Source organism: Enoplosus armatus, chromosome 3, assembly GCF_043641665.1.
Source record: "Enoplosus armatus isolate fEnoArm2 chromosome 3, fEnoArm2.hap1, whole genome shotgun sequence".
Taxonomy (NCBI): Eukaryota; Metazoa; Chordata; class Actinopteri; order Centrarchiformes; family Enoplosidae; genus Enoplosus; species Enoplosus armatus.
The window spans coordinates 19,062,422-19,082,614 of NC_092182.1; the positions used below are offsets into that span (position 1 = coordinate 19,062,422).

Here is a 20,193-nt window from a genome sequence, read left to right on the forward strand (position 1 = left end):
GTTCTCAGAAAAAAAAAAAAAAAATTATGTTATTGTTGCATGTATTAACTTTCTGCTCACGCAAACCAACAACATTTCTTCCTTCTGGTGCTTTCTAATTAATAGTGAATAACTCGCAAACCACAGGGTGGTTTTTATTGGGAAGTGGCTACAGGAAAGGACTGAGGGGAGACCAAGAAGAGCGACGGCAGTCGTTCCAGCAGGTGCCCCAAAACAACATGTTTATGTGAGAAGTGAGAAAGCCCCCTAGTATTTATGACCTGAGCAAAGGAGGAAGGAAGGTGACGACATTATACAAAGACAAAGTCCACATAGGAAGGAGGTCAGGGGGGATGGATGTGTCAACAAAACTTCAGACTTACAGTGTATTACTGTAACCATGACGACAATGGTCTCCTTAGCAAAGTAGATATTTTCAGTTTGACTTACTTGTTGACTGAAGAGCAAAAATGACTGAAATCTTAAAGATTTTAACTTTAGTGTGAAGGACAACAAAAAAAAAATCTAACTTCTAAAACTCAAAACTTATTTGATACTTTCATATGACTGAGTGACGTCTGCCAGAGACCACTATTTTTACTCCTCGGTAAACATCCGTTTTTATTATTAAAACATAAAAGGTTCAGATACAACAAGCAGAGATGAGCTCTCTTGAGGCTGGAAACACAGAAAATCAATAGTAGCAATCACTGTTAGATGCGAGGTGAGAGCTATGTGGAAAACAAATCTATGCAATCTCCTGAGAGTTTTATAAAGAATTGACAAACAGTAATTTGTAAAAAAAAAAAAAAAAAAAAAAAATTAAGTAAAATGGGCTTGCACACACAAAATGTCATGAGAAGCAGCGGGGCACTCTGTGCTCTCTATTTGACCCTTTGCCACTAAGAAGTGCCATTACATTAAGCCCAAAGTGCAACTGACATTCGTGCCTTGTTATGGGCCACTTAGAAAAATTCAGAGCCACAGTGGTGTCCAAACAAGTAAATCAAGAATGCACAATACTATAATGAGACCAATAACAAGTTTAATGGCCCTGAAAGCAAAAGCCTGAGGCTAATATGGGACTTGTATCGTCTCCTCTAAATTCCACTTAAATGCTGAACTTCTGTATTCAGATGAGACAGAGGTGTACAGCTGTGGAGAGAATACAGTTATACAATGCAAGTTGTGGAATAGGTTGATAGGTGGGTTCACTCAAAAATCAGCGATCTAAAAATACAAGAACATTATGAGTTAAACACAATATGTGTATATAATGATAGGAAATTACTGTAGCAGGAAGCTAGTTTCATTTTATTGTGACCTCAATAGTGTCAAGTCTATTTTTACTGTGGGATTTTAGAGGTGAAAACTGCTGAAAATCAGCATAGGGTGGAAAAGAAAGAGCCAACGTTGAAACCTAAAGTTACTCCAGGACAGGAAGACAGGAAGACAGGAAGACACAGAACTACTTCAGACAACAGAAAAACTAGCTATCTGAGGGATATGATAAAAGCGAGAGAATGCTTTATAATTTCAACCTCTGAAGATGAACAACTGACCTGGCATCATCATCATCAGCACCAAAAACAGCTCAGTCAAGCAGAAGTAGAACAGCATAACACATTCTACAGCAGCACGCACTGCTCAAAAAATGTCACTACAATGTTAAAACAAAATGGGACGTTCTGGACAAATAATACTTGCTCATGTAATGAATGAATCAATAAAACAAAAAAACAACAGTCCATCAGGAAGGGGGGCCGTCTAAGAAACTGCTGCAATGGGAAACCTATTGAATCTTTAAATGTGATGCCTCAATATCTTCAGGTTTGAATGGAGAGATAGACTATGAACCCTTTTTATAAACAACTGTTTTAATTGTACCTACTGATGCGACTTCAGTTACTGATATGATTTGTATGATCTTTCAATATCATTGTGATAGCTGTTTTCTCTGTATTTCATTATATGATGCAATAATATTTAAGACCCTGTGAGGTCGAAACTGGTCAGCGCTTTATTAAAGTCTTTTAATATAATTTCTCTAGTCTGGCCATTCTTTCAACTTTAACACTGAATCTAAATCTTTTTTTTCTGGTCTCTGAACAAAACAACTCAGTCAGTCAGTGTATATAGATGTAAATATTGGTGAGATGGTATAATCTGAGTTCAACATTACTAATTATTGGAGAATTAACATATTAATAATTGGTTGTTGGTCTCTGGGTTGAATCATTTGGAGAATACTTTTCTCTATTGCTGTGATATTGAATTCTGTCTCTCTTTATAAATATATAATATATATATATACCGTATATGTATCTTTACACTGCGTTAAATGGAATACTGTTGTGATTGTTTTTCTGCTGAATAAAGACAAAAGATTATGGCACTGCTCCAATATTGAGTAATTTCAAGACAAAATGCAATATAAAGCACCTATCAAGTATAAAAAGTAAATACAAAATAAAAACTTGATGCTTTTATTGTGTAATGATTGACTGCCATCATGCAGCGTTTCAGACATTCTGTCACGATCCATCTCTCTGCAGCCAAACAGAAGTCCACCAGTGTCATGTGATGTGTGAAAAACCTGTTGCGTTTTTATTGTCGACTTCTGATATTTAAATTAATGTACTGGACAGTCATGACACATGATTGTTCTGTTGCTCATAGGAGAACCAATCTGGCGGCCCAATCTGCTATTTATTATGAACTGCTTGAAAATGGAAATCCAAAGTTGATCTTTACTTGGCCAATTTACTCCTCCAGTGGGTCTGTCATCATCTCCTGTCGACCGCTCAATTACATTTGAATGATTATACATTATTAAATATAATATTTCAATTTCTGTGGATCATCTCATTTTTTTTTCAAAATTAATGGTGGTGGAAAATACAAAGTCCAACCTATGGAAACAGATGCAAAAATGTTTCTTTGACAGGCAATCTGAATAAAGTTTAGAGTATTGGTGGTTTTCTGTGGTTTTAATGCAACAGAAGAAACAGCAGAAAAGCTGAAACGCGTGAGAACGTGGAAGTGAAAAGCTGTCACGGGATATTATTTTTAGATTTCCACTGAATCTTATTGACAGGCCTGACAGTTCAATGGAACTGTGTAACAATGTCGCTCAAATACACAGAATTTGCTGAAAACACTCGCTGTCTGAGTTCTCCATTTCAGTTCTCTGAGTTCTGTCCTTTTTCACACTTTTACAGGTTTTGGCATTCATAAACAAGTTCAACCCAGTGTGGGAATTCAGACAAGGAATGATGGTGGCTCACAATGCAGGAAAAACACATTTTCCTGACGCGTAGTGCTGAAAGCAGAGGCGCGTGGTGCTGCTGTAAAGATGAGCAGTTTGGTTTCATCTGTGGTCCGTGCAGGAGCAGGACTCTGACTGCCTGTGGGAGATTTAATATGCCACTGGTTGCAGTTTTTCTCTGGCAGCTTTTCAGCTTGACATTTTAAACTATCTAAATGGATTTAATAAAGTTGCCAGGCTGAATTCAATAGATGGAAATCAATACTTGTCAAAAGTTTGATCACCAGAGGAATTGAAGCATTTGGCCACCGCTTCTCATCCCCCCCTGAGAAGCTCTGTTCGTTTTTTATAATATCTCTAGACATCACAAGAGCCAACAACAAACTCAAGTAATTAACTGACTAACTTTCTGAAACTGACATTCACACCCACTTCACACCGTGATTGGCCAGCTGTGCGGAGGTGAGAAAGTATGCTGGGTTCGCTCTCAAGTGTAACACTAACAAACACAACAAGCAACTTAAGGCATGACAGTCAAATGTTTATTAGCTGCAAAGAAGATGAAAAAAAAAGAAAGCAAGTACCAATAACTTAATCAATTGCAATATAAACATGCATTTACATGGATTATGTTGCATGATTGGGGCTGAACAACAATTTGGCTCCTTAGTCTGAATATGGTATGTTTAGATATAATCTCACTCTGCCTCACAGGCCCTGGTCATAAGCATCCTTGTCGATAAGTAACTGACCCTGGATTTGAATATAATCAATGTCTTGAATACCCTAGAGAGAGATTAATGGCTGCTCTAATCAACATTCATACAGCATGTGCAGAGGATAATGAACAATGCAATGATCTCTGAGTTCTGGCATAATGATGTTGTGTGAGCCATCGTCTTCTAAATAAACATGTGGTCACCTGCTGCACTCAGTGTCGGTTTTCATCCATAACGCGCACGACAGGAGCTGTGATTACTCCTTTCAGGTGTGTCTATAAATTAACATTTTTTTGACCAGGCTGTCCAGCTAAAATGAAGACATTGCTTATAAATATAGTCCATAAAGATTATGGAAAAATCACTGGATATGAGGATACATATAAATCCAGTAAAAGAACCTCCAGATGCTGAGTGTCAGGGTCAGTATGGGTGTTTACTGCTAGACTGAAGGATGAGAGCCTAACAAATGTATCCCTTTGTATAACAATGAATACGTTCTGTGAAGCAGCAGCTTCTCAACATTTCAACTTTGCAGTATTTTATGGGAGCAGAAACACTGACTGAACATGACTCAAACATTTAAGTGACTACAAGAAAGAAGGATGAGTTTTATTCAAAGGAATATTTGTGAAATTCTGCAATGTTTGTGTGATATGTGAAGGTTTTCACCTTCTGTACTGTATAGAAAATACATTTTAGCAGTTCAACTCTGGGGTAAATTTATCATGAAAAATAGGCAAAGAACTAAACCCCCCAAAAAACATATTAGATGTCATATCTAAAAGTAAATATTAGTCTGTGAACCAACAGGAGTGAGATAAGAGTATGATGAATACTGTTTCTTGCCATTTTAATCTGGCAGACTACATCCTTCTACATCTTTATGGTGAATGAAACGTAAAAAGGAATAAAAACAGAAACATTCATCTAGAGAGACGGCTTCTCTCGCCAATTCAGTAACAATGGTTGTGCACTTGGCTCCACCAGCACCTGAACTCAAAACACTAAAGCAGTTCTGAAGAAAGTAACCGTGCTCATGTGAAGATAACAAGCCTTGGAGAGGCTTCTTATTCTGCGAAGGCACAGAGAGGTCATCGTAGCCTTGCGATGTCAACATAATTGGCATCCAGAGCTGTTGATTCACTTCAAGAGAGATGTGTCATGTTGACGTGGTCGAGAATGGAGCTGCATGTGTGTTTGATGGAGGATAATAATCCTGAATGGAGCCTTTCATTGAGGCCTTGAGTCTGTTTGAAAGGTGATGAGTGAAATGCTTGTGGTTGGTCAGCCTTGCTTTGAATTTTATTATTGCTGTGGAGTTCTGGTGACACTGTTGCCAAGTGCAGTGAGTAAATGTATTTTATTTATACAGCACCTTTTAAAACTCTGGCTATAAAGTGCTTCAGAAATAGAGAGAAAAGAAATATGTTTCAGTAAAAACAGAGGTTGATTTACCAAGCCATACCAACATATGGTTTCTTGGTTTTAACTGGTTTTCACCAAAAGTGAAGACCACATAAGAGGCTTCTAGTATTAGAAAAATGAAGAGAAAATGCAAATGAGCCACTGATCATGAAAGAAAATAAATGAATAAAATTAAAAGGGTTTGCATTGCAGATGGTATTTTGTCATTTCTGACATTACAGAAAAACACAGAAATGAAAAAGATTACATTTTTAAAAAGAAAATGTTTTTGTCTGTGTTTTGGTTGTCAGTGTAATCAGTGTACTATAAAATAAAGTGAAGGTTCTTTGCAACTCAAGTTGAAATACTGGTTGAAAAAAAAAAAAAATCAATGAACATTTTTTAAAACCGCAATCACACACTCCTCTTAAAGGTTGAAGGCTGCAATGGAATAAAAAGCTGTAATGTGGTCCTGTTTAATAGAAGAGCAGCGGTAATGTAACTACAGTCCACAGACACAAACAAACACTCATACAACTGTAAGATTTACTTTGTTGTTTATATGGTCACATATTTCTCTCCATCATTTATCTTTAGAAACCTTGATTTGAGATACTCATTACAGGTACTGAGTTTTTCTTATGATATCAAATTTGAGTCTTTCCATTCAGCCATTTTGGCTATCATTTGCAAATTACCAAGCTTTATATCGGATCAGATTATTTTAATAAAACTGTTGCACAGTAGGGATTTCTGGCACAACTTCACCTACTTCCAAGAAGCATAGAGAAGGAAAATAGTCTTAAAGGGTCAAAACTCCTTCAACACTGATAAAGGCCACAAGCCAAAATGCATTTGTCTCATGATGAAGTTGTTCTTTATACTACAAACTTCCAGAAAACTCTTGCAACAGCTGTAAAAACAAATCACATCACTTCCTTTGTAAATATTTAAATTACTCTCTTTATACAAGCCCGGGGAGGAGAGAGAGATATGCTGCTCTCTGTAGCAAACGCCACATATATTATGTGTTGTATTTGATTTTCTCCAGTTGTGAGGCACGTCCCAATAAGTGCATTTTTGCATTTTTTTTAATATCTTATATTTTTACAGACTTCTCATTTCTAACTCTCTGCTACTTTTCTATTCTTGAATGGGAGCACCTGTAACCTGTCTAATTTCCCCCCAGGGATCAATAAAGGATTCTGATCAAAGAAGGACTTGGATAGTACGAAGATGAACAACTTCTCCATTTATCAAACCACAAACCGAATGAAAAACAAGTGCAGGTAACTTACTATGACTGTTATCACTACAAATGTCTGCTCAAGTCAGTTAAACAATCACAGTGACCTTCCTGTTGTATGTAATTCCCTGATGATGACACAATATAAATGTAACACACATAAACCTGAATATGAATGCACCATGTGCCTTTATTATATCAAACTCACGAAGGTTGATTGCTTTTGCCGTCCAATCAGAAAGTTCATTTTGGTTAATGGATCTCATCTCTTGCTTCATGAATGTTTGAATGAAGCACAGCCACAGTATCACTTTCAGTTTTGATATTGGAGGGAAAACAAACACTTGACTCAAATAAATGAAGAAGAAAACTTACACGTTAAATTTTTTTAACATCTGCTGAACTCTGGACTCTGCATATAAATTGATATTTTAACTTGAGTTGAAAAGGGGAGGCATGAGACTGTATCCTAGAGCTGCATTTGAGACCGTAATGGAAAACATAAATAAAACATGCTGGTATTATTTATAATGTCCGATAGGCATATGCACCTATCCAAGGGAGATGACACACTCACACACAGGCAGTGAAACATACACTTACATGTAATTTGATATCACTTTGGAAAACGGCACAATCAAAAGTTTCTTTGATTCGCTGTATGTTTTATGCACCACATTTTATTTTTACTGTACGGTCCATTAACCTTGACTGTCCTCTCAGAAACGCTAACAGCTCCACTACAGCTTCCTCCTCTGTATCCTCCTTCACAGCACATTGTAGGTTATAAGTATACATTTTCTTTACCTTTCTCTGAGCCAAACCCGTGCCAGCTGTGTAGGGAGATAAGGGCCAAGTATCTAAAAATAATACACTCATGCGGGGTACATAGCATGCCGTGTCATTCAAGGTTCTCCTTTGTGCTCCGATATAAACATCTTGCGATAGCATGTTCGGAAACTGTACAAGATAGCATCATGTCTTCTCTTTTCCTCGCTGGCTTCCTTGCTTGTCTTTTTAATTTGACGTTCACTCACTTCCTTTTTCCTCCTACTACTCGCTTGCCTTTCTTCATTCTTACCTTCTCTCCGCTATGTCTTCCCATGTCCTCCCGACATCACAACATCATTTCTGTTCTTCCTCTATACTTTTGTTGTCCTCGACTTTCCCTTAACCTACATTTCACATCACCTCCGTTCATTTCTCCTCACCTTGTTGGCCTTGTGTGTCACATTCAATCACAAACACACACACACACTCGTCTTAGTGCCAACGCTCCACTCTGCTAACCGATTGCAACAGGGGTGACTATGGCTCAGGGGGTCGTCTACGGATCATAGGGTTGGCGGTTGGCGGTCAGCCCCTCCTGTCCAAAAAAAGTTGGCATCCCCTGCCAAACACACACTAGCAGCCCTCTCTCTGTGTTTGAGGGTCGGTAACAGCTCTTGATTACAGACTGAAGACTGACATGTGACAGACATGAAACAAAATCCAACCCAGTTGCAAAACAATGTGGAGGCTGCCGGCCTTCTTGCCACTAGTTTTGTTTACATGACATAATCTCAATTAAAAAGGGACCACTAAGTGATTTTTTTTTCATACAGCAAAGCACAAGTACCGCCGTCTGAAGGCTGTCATGTTTACTGCTATGATCAGACTTTGTGAAGAGAACATACTGTACGGTCTGTAGTGTGTTCAGTTTATAGCAAGTCAAGTATGAAAAGCAATCCGGGAAAGTTCTCTGCAATCAAGAAAAAACCCCAATACAGCACGACCTATAACTACTGACAATGTTTCATAAAGCATCAAAGGGGTATGATTATGTCCTTGGTTAAATAACAATGGATGTAAAAACCTTAAGATGATATGGGGAAACCTGGGTTGTACACTTGATGAAGAAACATGGGGGAGGATTCTTTCCAAAAATGGGTCCAATGGGAGGAATGTTCTGGCATATATGGGTGAATGGTTTGAACGTGCTCAGATCACCAAGGTTGGGTATCCTTGGGGACAAAAACGATATGATTAAAGAACAATGGGACAGCTTTGGTGGGTACATCTGATGGTCAGGTACAGTACATATGTATTTATTGCCATGTACTAATGTCCACCGGATTGTTGTAACCAAATAGTTGCCTTTTCTATATCAATGTCTGTTCCTTTCTTTTTTGTTTGTTGCTGGATATTCATGTTGTAAAACTCAATAAAATGTATTAAATTATAAAAGTAATAAAAAGTACAAAAAGCAATCATTATACCTTACTGGCAAAGGGAGTCCTAAACAATTAGGGCTACACAGAGAAAAAGAGATGAAAGAAAGAAAAATTGGAGTCCAGTGACAGCAGAAAAAGACAGTTCTGCCTTTTCAAGCTGGATCGCTCTGAAGATGGATAAAGGATTGTTCAGTGTTCCTATCCAGTGTTTTCAGATGAAGTTAAACATAAAATAATTGACTAAATTAATTTAAAACTTAATTAGTTATTTTGCTGATGGTGTGGAACATCAACTGTTTTAGAGGGTGAGGAAGAAGATCCACTGGAAAATCAGTTAGTGCACCAGTGAAGTTGCAGAGACATTCACTTAATTATTCACAGTAGTTTTAAAGCTGCACTAATAAACATAAACCAGCTGCACTCATAGTGACAGAAAGTTACAGAAATGGTCGGACAGACGCCCCCTGGAAAGTGCGGTGGGAGGGAGTTTCCAAAGCTATCTGGCCAGCTGACAAGCAGTCCTGACGGAGAATAATGGCGCCTTAAGGCATCGATACTTGAACTTTGTCCACAAAAAATGCTGCACAACATGTTGTGGGGTTTGACTTCATTTGTATTCCTTTAATGAAATGTGTGAGCGGTATTTAATTGTGAGTAAACACCTCCCCTACACGCCTGGGTAAATGTGTTTTATTGCCATAAAAAGAGGAAGGAAGTATTATGAGATTTTTTTATGTGACGCTATCCTAGCTAGTGTGTGGCGGCTACTCCAGTGCCTTCATCATGGTTCATGCAGAAGCAGCTGATTTGATGATTAGACCCAAAATAAAAATGATGGCGGTGCTGATGCTGGTTACTGTAAATATAGTGTAAATGAAGAAACATCGCTGCAGCCTTATCAGCTGATTTCTCCCATTTACTGCCGTCAAACTAGAGGTCAGCGTATGAATGTGGATGTGTGTATGTTAACGGTATTGTGTGTGTGTGTGTGTGTGTGTGTGTGTGTGAGCACATGGTCCACACCAGTACGAGAGAGAGACAGAGTGAGAGAGAGAGATAGCGAGAAAGAACAGAGGTCGTTAAGCTTTCCCGACACCCCTATCCTTTGCGAGTTTAATTCTTTTTAAACGAGTTTAGGTGTTAAATGAACCTGTGTTGAGCTAAATTAAATTCCACAGCTATCATTAGAAAGGTTTCTATTAAAGAGCCTTGTGTTGGGAAATTGGCTCCAAGAGCATCTTGGCCCGATAAAGGCAGGAATATTTCTAATTTCCTACAAGCTGCACTCGTTTTGACCCCAGGGGTTCAGGAAGGCAGCAAAAAAGCCCATTAATTCTATCTGAAAGCAAGCAGCCATTGAAAAGCACTACAATATGTAACCTCTGATGATTTGTGTGAAAGAACATTTCTACTTACAAACTATGCAGCTCCACACATCCCAGTTCTGCTTCAGCACAGCGCAAAGATCCTGAATTATTAACAAAACAATGTATGTCATTCCAGAATTAATTGGCCATCCAAACTCCTCACTTCTCTTGCCAATTATCCATTGTTTTCATTGCTGTAAACAAAATACATCCAGCACACAAACACTAGGAAAATATAGAATTATTTATATATCAAGCAAAACAAAAGGCAAGAAACCACAAACTAATCAAATTTTTCTCACGTGATGAGATACCACATTTTGATCAAAAAAGGAAAAGGATACTTTAAATATTACATGTATGCTGTAAGAACTAAAATACTCAAACAGACTATTGATTAACTCCCAACATGAGCTTTGTTCCACCCAGTGTTAATTTATCCCTTCACACAGAGCCGGGTGCCGAGCTGAGACTGCAGTTAAGAATACCTTTCATCGAAACCGGGCCTGAGATTATTGCGTCCTTTCTTGTCACCAGACTCACTGCTCCAGACTTGCTTATTGTAGTTTCACAGTGCCATGGAGATCAAGTGGTCAAGTTAGACAATTAACCTTATTTACACGTTCTAAAGTATTCACAAGGAACACAAACTTCAAGACAAAGAACAGACAAACACAGCTTATCAGTTGTTGAAAGATGCCAGTTTCCAAAAGATCAAGCTAAACAACAGCAATGTTGCTGATGGAAAAATAATGCAGATGTGTGCAAATGTGTTTACTGTCTCTGTGGATTTATATTTGAATGCTTGTAAGCACATGTGTTGTGCTGAAATGGTTTGACCAATGCCAAACATTTGCTGTTTCCAGATTGTTAAATGTAAAGTTTTGCTGCTTTTTTTGTATTGCTGTAAACTAAATACCTTTTGGACTGTTATTTGAATAAAACAAGCAATTGGATGACGTCATCTTAGACTCTGGGAAAATGTGTTGGCCATTTTTCACTATCTTTGAACATTGATGAAATGATTAAAGGGCCACACTACTCCAAATGCAGACTCGAACAGGGTTCTGTTCAACAGGTCCTCCACATTACATGACTGCCCTCCAGAATGACACAGAGAATGACACCTCTATCAGCAACATCATATGTCAGTCCCTTCCAAAACTCCAAATTACTATGACAACATCACATTACTTCCTACTTTGCTCCCGCTGGACAAGCATCAAAATTACAGAGGCCGCTTGTCTCTTGAACCTAAACAAATCTCGGTTTTGGGCATTTGCTGATATGACTGATGTTGCTGTCTTTCTTAGGGCGGTCTCTCTTGTTGGGTGTCTGCATACACAGACATGTTAACACATACAGTGTGTGGCCGTAACAGACATGGACAGTATCATGCTGACCCTCATGGCTACACAGAGATGGAAAGTGTAATTTGAGTTTAATGGATTCATGAAAAATTCAGCACTAGATTAATCGATAATGAAAATAATCATTAGTTGCAGCATATGCACATGTATGACAGCGTGGTTTAAGAACATGGACACTGTAACAAAACTGAAGCAACAGTCAAAGAAAGTAAGTTTAGTCTGGCCATTCTCTGCCACTTCCTTCTCCCAACCCTGCTCCACAGAGTTCTTCTGAACCCGAAGCACGACTCGTCTGACCTCTCTCTTCCTGCCTTTGGCCCTGAGGCCCAGTCCACATTGTCTAATAGAGATGTTGAGCAGAGAACACAGTGGGGAGCGAGCTAAAAGTCTCTCTGAAGAAAGAAGCAGATTATATATAGCCACTGATTAAGGCAGAGATGGGAACATGACCTACATGCATAACAACATTTTCTCTCACTTTCTGCTACAGAACAAGCCTCCGTCCAGGACCAGGACTCTACAACTGGGAGAATCACTCTAATTATAACACCAGAGTCAGATTCCAATGCACACCTCATTAATATTTCTCTCATTATTGGGTTAATAATGTTTTTAGAGGCGTGGGAGACTTGGGAGAGCCGGTGGCGTGCCAGTGAACCCTCGCTTCCAGTGCACCTGTCATGCAGGTAAAAACGGCCGCTCTCATCCATTGTGCCTGTGTCGTGTATCAGATTATAGTTGAAACAGATAACTCCCTTTCACACACACAGCCTGTGTTCTCAAAATAGCTGTTCCCCTGGGAGACTCATGGAGGGATGTGGGGAGGAAGGGGGGGGGGGTAAGTTAGAGAAAAAGAAAGGGGCACAGAGGGCTTTCTCCTTCCTCATCAATCTTTTGGATCCTGTCCCACCGATGCCAATGACTGCATATCCGGCCAGTTCCAACAGCGGCAAGCGCCGGCAGGCAGCCGCAGGGAGCGGACCTCGCTGAGATTCAATCCAGATCCTTTTATCAGCCACCTGAGGTTGATTTAACACCCCTGTTCCTGGACAGTGAAAGTGGCTGATTATACAGCCAGTCAGTCCCCCCCCCTCCCTCATCATCTCCCTCAGCTCCAGCCCATTACCCAGAACTGCTGCGCTGCGTTGTCTGGGCTCATGCAGACACAGAGAGGATGCAGAGAGGCAGGTCATAAAGGCGAGACAAGATCAAAGGCAATAACTATGTATGTGTGTATGTGTGTGTGTGTGTGTGTGTGTGTGGGAATGAATCAGCAGATGAATGTGTGTGTATGTGCTCTTTGAGAATATATATTCATCTGATCAAAATGTTGATAGGCTGTCAACATCAGAACTTTTCATGTTGTTGAACAATGTGAGTTGCGTTTGGGTCTGTTATTAAGGAGGTATTAATGGGGATCTGTTTGTTTGTGAATGTGTGTGTTTCTGCCAGAGGCGACACAAATATAATGGACAACACACCCATTCAATGGGGATGGCTTGTATAACTACCTTGCTGAGGAGTTGGAGGTGTGCAGCATGTCGCCTGTAACTCTTCATCTAACAGCTCACTGTGGCTGCTCCGTCTTGGTCCATTACTCCCAGCTACATTCAAACCTGATTCTGGCAAATACAATGCATTTCCTGTGACTGCTTCACAATAGAAGCCACTCTGTGTTTTGCCAGCTGAATGGTTTTAATGTGAAGCAGCAGCAGAGGAAATGTTTGGTTTGCATTAGCAGTGACTTAAATCATCTACATGCCATGTTGCATCTTCTCCTGTGAATACCTTGTGCATGTTAAGGCAATTTAAATCCAGCACGCAGGAATGGGACTCTGCCACAAACAATAAAACTACTATATAGAGAGGAAAAAAGCTTAAGGATTATAACTTTAACGGCGCACTGATTTTACATGTACTCATCATGGGAAGCACTATTTAACCTGTTTAAACAGTTGTATGTCTTTTGTGGCAATGGAGGGAACTTTCCAAAGTAAATAAGAAAGTAACTCCAGTGATGTCACCAGTTACCTCAGTTTGACAGGTAGGGAATGTTTAACAAAAAATGCTATTGAATTGAATTATGGGAAGTGTAGGATTGAGTGTTTTTGAAGCACGACTCAGCCTGGGGACTCCAGTCCATATATCCCGGCCTCTGCAGCACGAATTTTGACTTTTCTTCTTAACCCATAAGAACCCAGACCCATTTCCCTTTAAAGGAAAATTATGGGGAATACACCACAGACCAAGTGGACCACATTGAAGACATTTCTGATGGGTTTTTTTATACTACCCCTTAATGTCAAAGATCTGCAATGGTACATATACGTTACATTTGGCGTTTATGGTAAATTTACTTGTTTTATTGTTTTATATTAATTTGTTCAAGAAATATGGTCAAAACAGGTTGACTGTATACAGGACACACTATTAAAGCATTAGAATCGTTAAATGGGTTTTAACTTACCTTTAGTATCAAAATACAGGCTTTTTGAAATTAGTTGCTTCCTTCACTTGTGTTTACATGTCACACCACCATTTTGAAAAGGTCCCGACCTGTCACAGTCACATGACCGTGACATGACCACCACACCAGGATGTTACGTATATGTCGCTTATGGACTTAATGAGTTGAGATCAAGCACAAAGCTGTATAAGGAAGATTCTGGGGCCTTTGAAGTGTGTGTTAGACTGGTGTCACCATGGGTTCTTATGGGTTAAATCCATCTCTCATAAATCAGTGGAGTACCTCTTTAAGTAGGGTTAGGTAAAGGTTAGAGTAATGATTAAGTTTGGCGATGTATCAGGTGGGGTTGAGGTTAGAAATGACAAGTGTTGTACAATAAATTGGTGTTCATGTAAATGTATGTGTGTTTGTTGCCAAATGCTTTGGATTTGCTGAAAATGAATACAAAAACTACAGTATTCGACGAGCCAAAAACATTTTCAAGTATCTTGTGTACATCAATACACCATCTAATGAAAGCTTGCAGCTTTTAATTAGTCATTACACACACACACACACACACACACACTCACACAGATACACAGGCAATCATGCACACACGGAGCCCAACCTGCAGCTCTTGATTAAAAGAGATCACTTTGAGAAAACAAGCAGAAAAGCTCAATTAGAGCTCAAGAAACTAGAAAGTAGTAGTAAGTAATTTTTTTCCTCATTTAATGTACTGTATTTTTTGAGATATTTCCCCCTCTGGGCTTTTTATGTGCATTGACAGATGGGTTATTGGTGACCTCATCACCTGAGCATATGTCCCTTCAGCAGGTGAACACTGAGCATCACCAAAGGCTGCTGACTGTTCACTTGCAGTTGTGATTATGCACAGATTATCTTCTCTTACTGCACATTAAAGAAACTGGAGGAGGTTGGGGGGGAACATACTGTACTAGCACCTGCAGTACTAGCACCTGCATCAACATATTTCATTTTCACCTACTTGCTTTTGTTTTGTTCGAGTGGGTTGGAGTTGTACAGAACAAAGAGTGCACTGTACCTGTTTTTTTTGTTGTTTTTGTTTTTTTTTACATATTTATTCTAAGTTTGTGGGGGGAAATGTTTTGGATCTTTTGATCAAAGCGCATGATGCTGCAAACAGCTGAATACTGTGCAGATCATATTCAGATTCATGTTGGACAGTACAGAAAAAAAGCCTAGAATCAGATAATAAAAAAATATTTGACTTCTTATTTTAAAGAGTGTCAATTTAAAATATCTCAAGTTACTGCACTGAGAAATCGTGCTTACTCATTTTTATCAGCATTTTCACAGAAAGTCTGAACTTACAGTATGCATTCTTTTAGATTTTAGATATTTGATCTGTTAAAAAAAATATGTCTAACAATATCTGCTGGCCATAACCATTTCAAATAAATCCTATAGGTACACCTGTGTGGCTTTATAGAGAAAACATGTTGAGTTGAACACTCACACAATGATTGCTTGAGCCTTGAAAATACATCAGTTGATAGTTTTCCTGATTGCAAATGACTGTCCTTGGTTAGCGATGTGGATCTCTGTTGTCGGAGCTGTAGATAGACTCTCAGTGCTGCTGCCTATTGTGTGTTGGACATAATGGCTGCACACTCAAACTCATTGTTCAGGGTTCACAATTTACATAATGCTTTCCCCTTGGCATTTCTATCCTTTTTATGTTTGGTACAAAAGACCCTCTTATAATACTTACAATATAATAGACGACCAAACACACACACACCTACACATCTACACAAATACTGTAGCACAGGTAAGGTCATGCAGCCTTTTCAGCCCTTACAGGCGCTAGATAGAGCAACGTCTGGAGAGCCATGCTTGACTTTGGTTTCCATTTCTTTATTTGTGAAAAGACAAAATGTTGACACACTGACCATAACCTGAAGAATAAATTACTGTTTTTCACAGTTCATGATTGACTGAAATAACTACTGTAATGCCACCTTAAAAATTACAGAAAGTTTCAGGTCTGCCAGATAAAGATGCCACTCCTCAACAGGGAAACTAAACATACTTAGCTTGAAAAAAAGCACATCATTAGGTGTCTTGCTATGGGTCAAATGAGATGCAGCACGACAGCCACACGTTCTCTGTCCAGTATATTTTATCCTCTGAGCTGATCACTCTCAATAATGAACACTGCAGTAAATAGAGCACTTTTGACATAATATGAACAGATCTCAACGCTCTCAGTCTGTGGTCCTGTTTGGAGAGGTATGTCTGTAAATAAGTGTCTTAAAAGATGTATATTCTTTGGCAATGTAGATACTCATTAATAGTTAAAGGATGGGTTCATATCTTAAGTCCATTTTAAAATCATAATCCTTAAGATTTCAGACTTTAAATCCAGTTTGTGAATGGCAGACCCTGCCACTAACTATATAGAGATGTAATTACAGTATGTGAATGTTTTGAATGGCTATTGAGGAAAAAATAGTATCAAAAACAGGGCTTGATTTAATGAAAATCTTAATAATACTAACATGACCATATGTACATGGAGTTATTGGTTGCTATAATTGTTCCTACTGTCCCTGGTGGCTCTGAAGAGATCCCCTCCTACAACAATTTCAGAGTAAGCAGCAAGTGGATATTTTCCAAAGTGACTGTCATTTCAGTTGTATGACAGAAATATAATCAACTATTTCAATAATGGATTTAATTGTTTAAGTCATTCATCAAGAAAAAAAACCCTAATATTCACTGGTTCCAGTTTTTCAAATGCTGCTCTTCTCTGTTTGATAAAGTGAACTGAATATCTTTAAGTTTTGGACTTTCGGTCAAACAAAACAAGCAACGTGAAGACTTCAACTTCAGATGAGCATTTCTCAAATATTTTCTAATATTTTATACACCGAACAATTAATCATAAAACCAAACAGATTATTTGTTAGTTACAGCTCTACACTGCAACTTTTGAAGATATCCACTTACTTTAATAATAACAACTCAGACTGCTAAAGCCTCATCTTCAGCTGAACTTAAGAATGCATTTTTACATAAAACTAGAACTGTGGATTTTGTCCCCAATCACTTAAATTGAAATCATGTTCATGATCTTTTCACAGCCAGTATGGACATGAAGAAGAATTACACTGACCAATAAGGCTTTTTAATAATAATAATTAACATTTTGAAAAAATGTGAACCTATCCTTTAATACTTTTTCTGCCTGATCATGCTGACACTCATTTATCTTCGGAAATACACGTTTATAACTCATTTGAATTAGTGAAACCACCAAATGTATTTTTGTGTCATGCCTTTTTGTTTCAAAAGGCAGTTTTCGCATTTACATTTAAGAGAGCCAGAAAGAAAAATAGATTTTTAGGAACTCATAACTATTCTTCCACTGTGCCTTTGTAACAAAAAGTAGTTCACTCAGCCAAACTTTGGGAGCATTTTCAAGTTCACCCTGCCATTCATGGCACTGAATCGCAGCGAGATTGTGTGAAAGATTAAGAGCAGAGTGGAATCATAATAAAGGTGACAGTGGATATCTCATGGGACACCTTACCTCCAGGCACACAACAGAGAGATCTGACTTTATAATGCAGTTAAATTAATTCCTCACAAGGCATTTCTACACTGAACGCCTCTGCCATAAATATGGTGCTTCTGGTGTGGCCCCAATTAGGAGAAAAAAATACAGAAATAATAACTCTGTAAAACAATCCAACTGAACCACAGTTCATCCAAAGACAGTAAGGAGTCATGTCATCTAAATGTCACAAGGGTGCAGAGGTGGAAAAAATTGTAAAGATATGTTAGTTTATTGGATCGTTATGGTTAGGCTGATCAATTATAACCAACATCAGCATAACTTTCATCAGAATACTTAAGCTCTGTGTTTTGGGTCAGGCTACAGCCTTGATGTTGTGCATCCTTCACTCACAAGGCTAAAATTGAAAGGGAAATGTTTTATTTCAAAAGCAGAAAAAACCCTGTGTAGCATCTGGGCATCTTTTTAATACTCAAATATGCTGTATGCATTCAACCACTGTCTCCTTATTTGGCGAGCTCTAAGAGGAAAACAAAATGCCACGAGTGTTTGTGCTGGTAGATAAATGCTGCACTGCCCACCCTTACTCACACTGGCAGCATCAAACAAGCTGTAGCGTACGGGAGTATGGGGGCAGGCTGTCTTCATGCTAATTTGAAATTCAAAAGGGTTTTCAAAAATTAATAATTGTTTTTTTAAATCCACAAAAAGGTATCTAGTGCATTTGGTAACATCATAAACGATTGTTTCAGTTCTGTAACAAATACAGTATAGGACAGTGAATGAGCTAAAGGATGCTTACAATGTGTACATGTCTATGAATGTATTGTGTGTGTGTGTGTGTGTGTGTGTATGAATGTATTTACCTGTGTGTGTGTGTGTGTGTGTGTGTGTGTGTATGTGTGTAGGTGGGTGTGCATATGTCTATTACTCACCCCAGCGTCGTCATGGTGACAATAGTGTACCAGAAGGAAGCTGGGATGCTGGTGAACTTGCTGGAGCTGGAGCCCTTCTCTGCGTAGAACATGACCGTGGCGAAGATGATGATGGCCATGGTGAGCGAGAAAAGGAGGAAGCCCAGCTCTGAAGCACAACTCTTGAGTGTATAACCCAGGATCCGCAGGCCCTGCGAGTGACGGGAGAACTTGAAGATACGAAACACTCGAAACACGCGCAGCGTCACGAAGGCGCCACTCACGTCCTCGTTGTTGGTCATCACCAGGCCGATGTAGTACGGCAAGATGGCCACCACATCGATGATGCTCATCACAGAGCGCATGAAACGGTAGCGGCTGGGCGCGGCAAACAGGCGCATCAGGTACTCCACTGTGAATATCATGACGCAGGCGGTGTCCATGCAGAAGAAGGCCACCGTGTAGCGTTCACCACACGGCATGTCTTTCTGGTTGGCGGTGGAACCACAGGGCACCGTCTCCACCACATTAGTGATGACTGAGATGGCGATGAAGAAACCAGTGACATAGTAGAAGACCAGGGCCATGGTGGAGGTGTGGGGGTTCTCAAAGGCCCGCCACATGGTCTCCCTGAAGTTCATGTTGGGCAGCTTCTGGTCCTTGTTCTCTTCCTGGTCATCCTGCAGCCGCTCTAGATTCTCCCTCTTTCTGTCCTTGTACTCTTCATAGCAGCAGTCACCGATGATCTCAGGGATGATGCCGAAGAAGGTCAACTCCTCATCGTAGGCTGAGATGCACTCGTGGCGGGGGTAGTGGAGCTTTCCTGTCCGGTAGAAGTTGAGGATGCTTCTGAAGGCGTCAGGGTCCCGGTCAAAGAAGTACTCCTTGCTTTCCTCATTGTAAAAGAAGTCTTTCTCAGAGCTGCCCAGCAGGGTGTCAGGGTAGCGGTCCAGAGTGGTTCTCCAGGTCTGAAAACGACGGCCGCTGACATTGAGGATGATCAGCTCGTCCTGTCTCTTACTGTTGTCTCTTGGTGCAATGGGCATGGGGCAGTTGGCAACAGGCATCCAGCCAATGGCTGCTGCCCTGGCAAAAGGGAGCCACGCTGCTACTCCTGTCGCCATCGTGAAGCAGAGTCTGTTCAGGAGTCCTCCTCACCTTCAGAGTCGACTTTCCTCAAAATCAACTGACATCTGAGGGATAAAAGGCAACAAAAGAGGAAACATAAAGCTGAAAACAGCAGCACACTAGATGACCAACCAAAGAAGGAACATGAATTTATATTCAAATATAAATCTAAGCATGCTGTATATAGACATGCACACATGCATATACTGTACAAAACCACCTACTTCAAGTATAGCCATTCAATATTTATTTATTTGCATTATATGTATTTGATTACAATTTACAGAAACACTTGACTTGTATATAAGCCATTGTAGGTGGTAGGTCATTGTTGCTTTTTTTTATATACATATATATATATATATATTTATATATACACCTATCTTTTTACCTACTTGTACATATATAATAGTTATGTACATATATAATAGTTATGTTTTTTTATGTATTTTTTTCTATCTTTCTTTATTGCCAAATTCCTTGTATGTGTACAAATACTCAGCCAATAAAGCTGATTGTGATTCTGATGAAGCTCGTGACATTTTGATTTCCAAATGAGTTTTTCCCT

General features: G+C 39.3%; 1 protein-coding gene across 1 annotated transcript in view; it reads right to left on the reverse strand.

Moving 5' to 3' along the window:
* LOC139282784 (A-type voltage-gated potassium channel KCND3-like) overlaps nt 1–19,621 on the reverse strand; it is a 65,278-nt gene extending 45,657 nt beyond the window's left edge. Inside the window, exon 1 of the mRNA XM_070902665.1 lies at nt 18,519–19,621. Coding sequence (XP_070758766.1) covers nt 18,519–19,621 — 1,103 coding nt within the window. The remainder of the gene's footprint in view (nt 1–18,518) is intronic.
* Nucleotides 19,622–20,193: the final 572 nt, after the last annotated feature.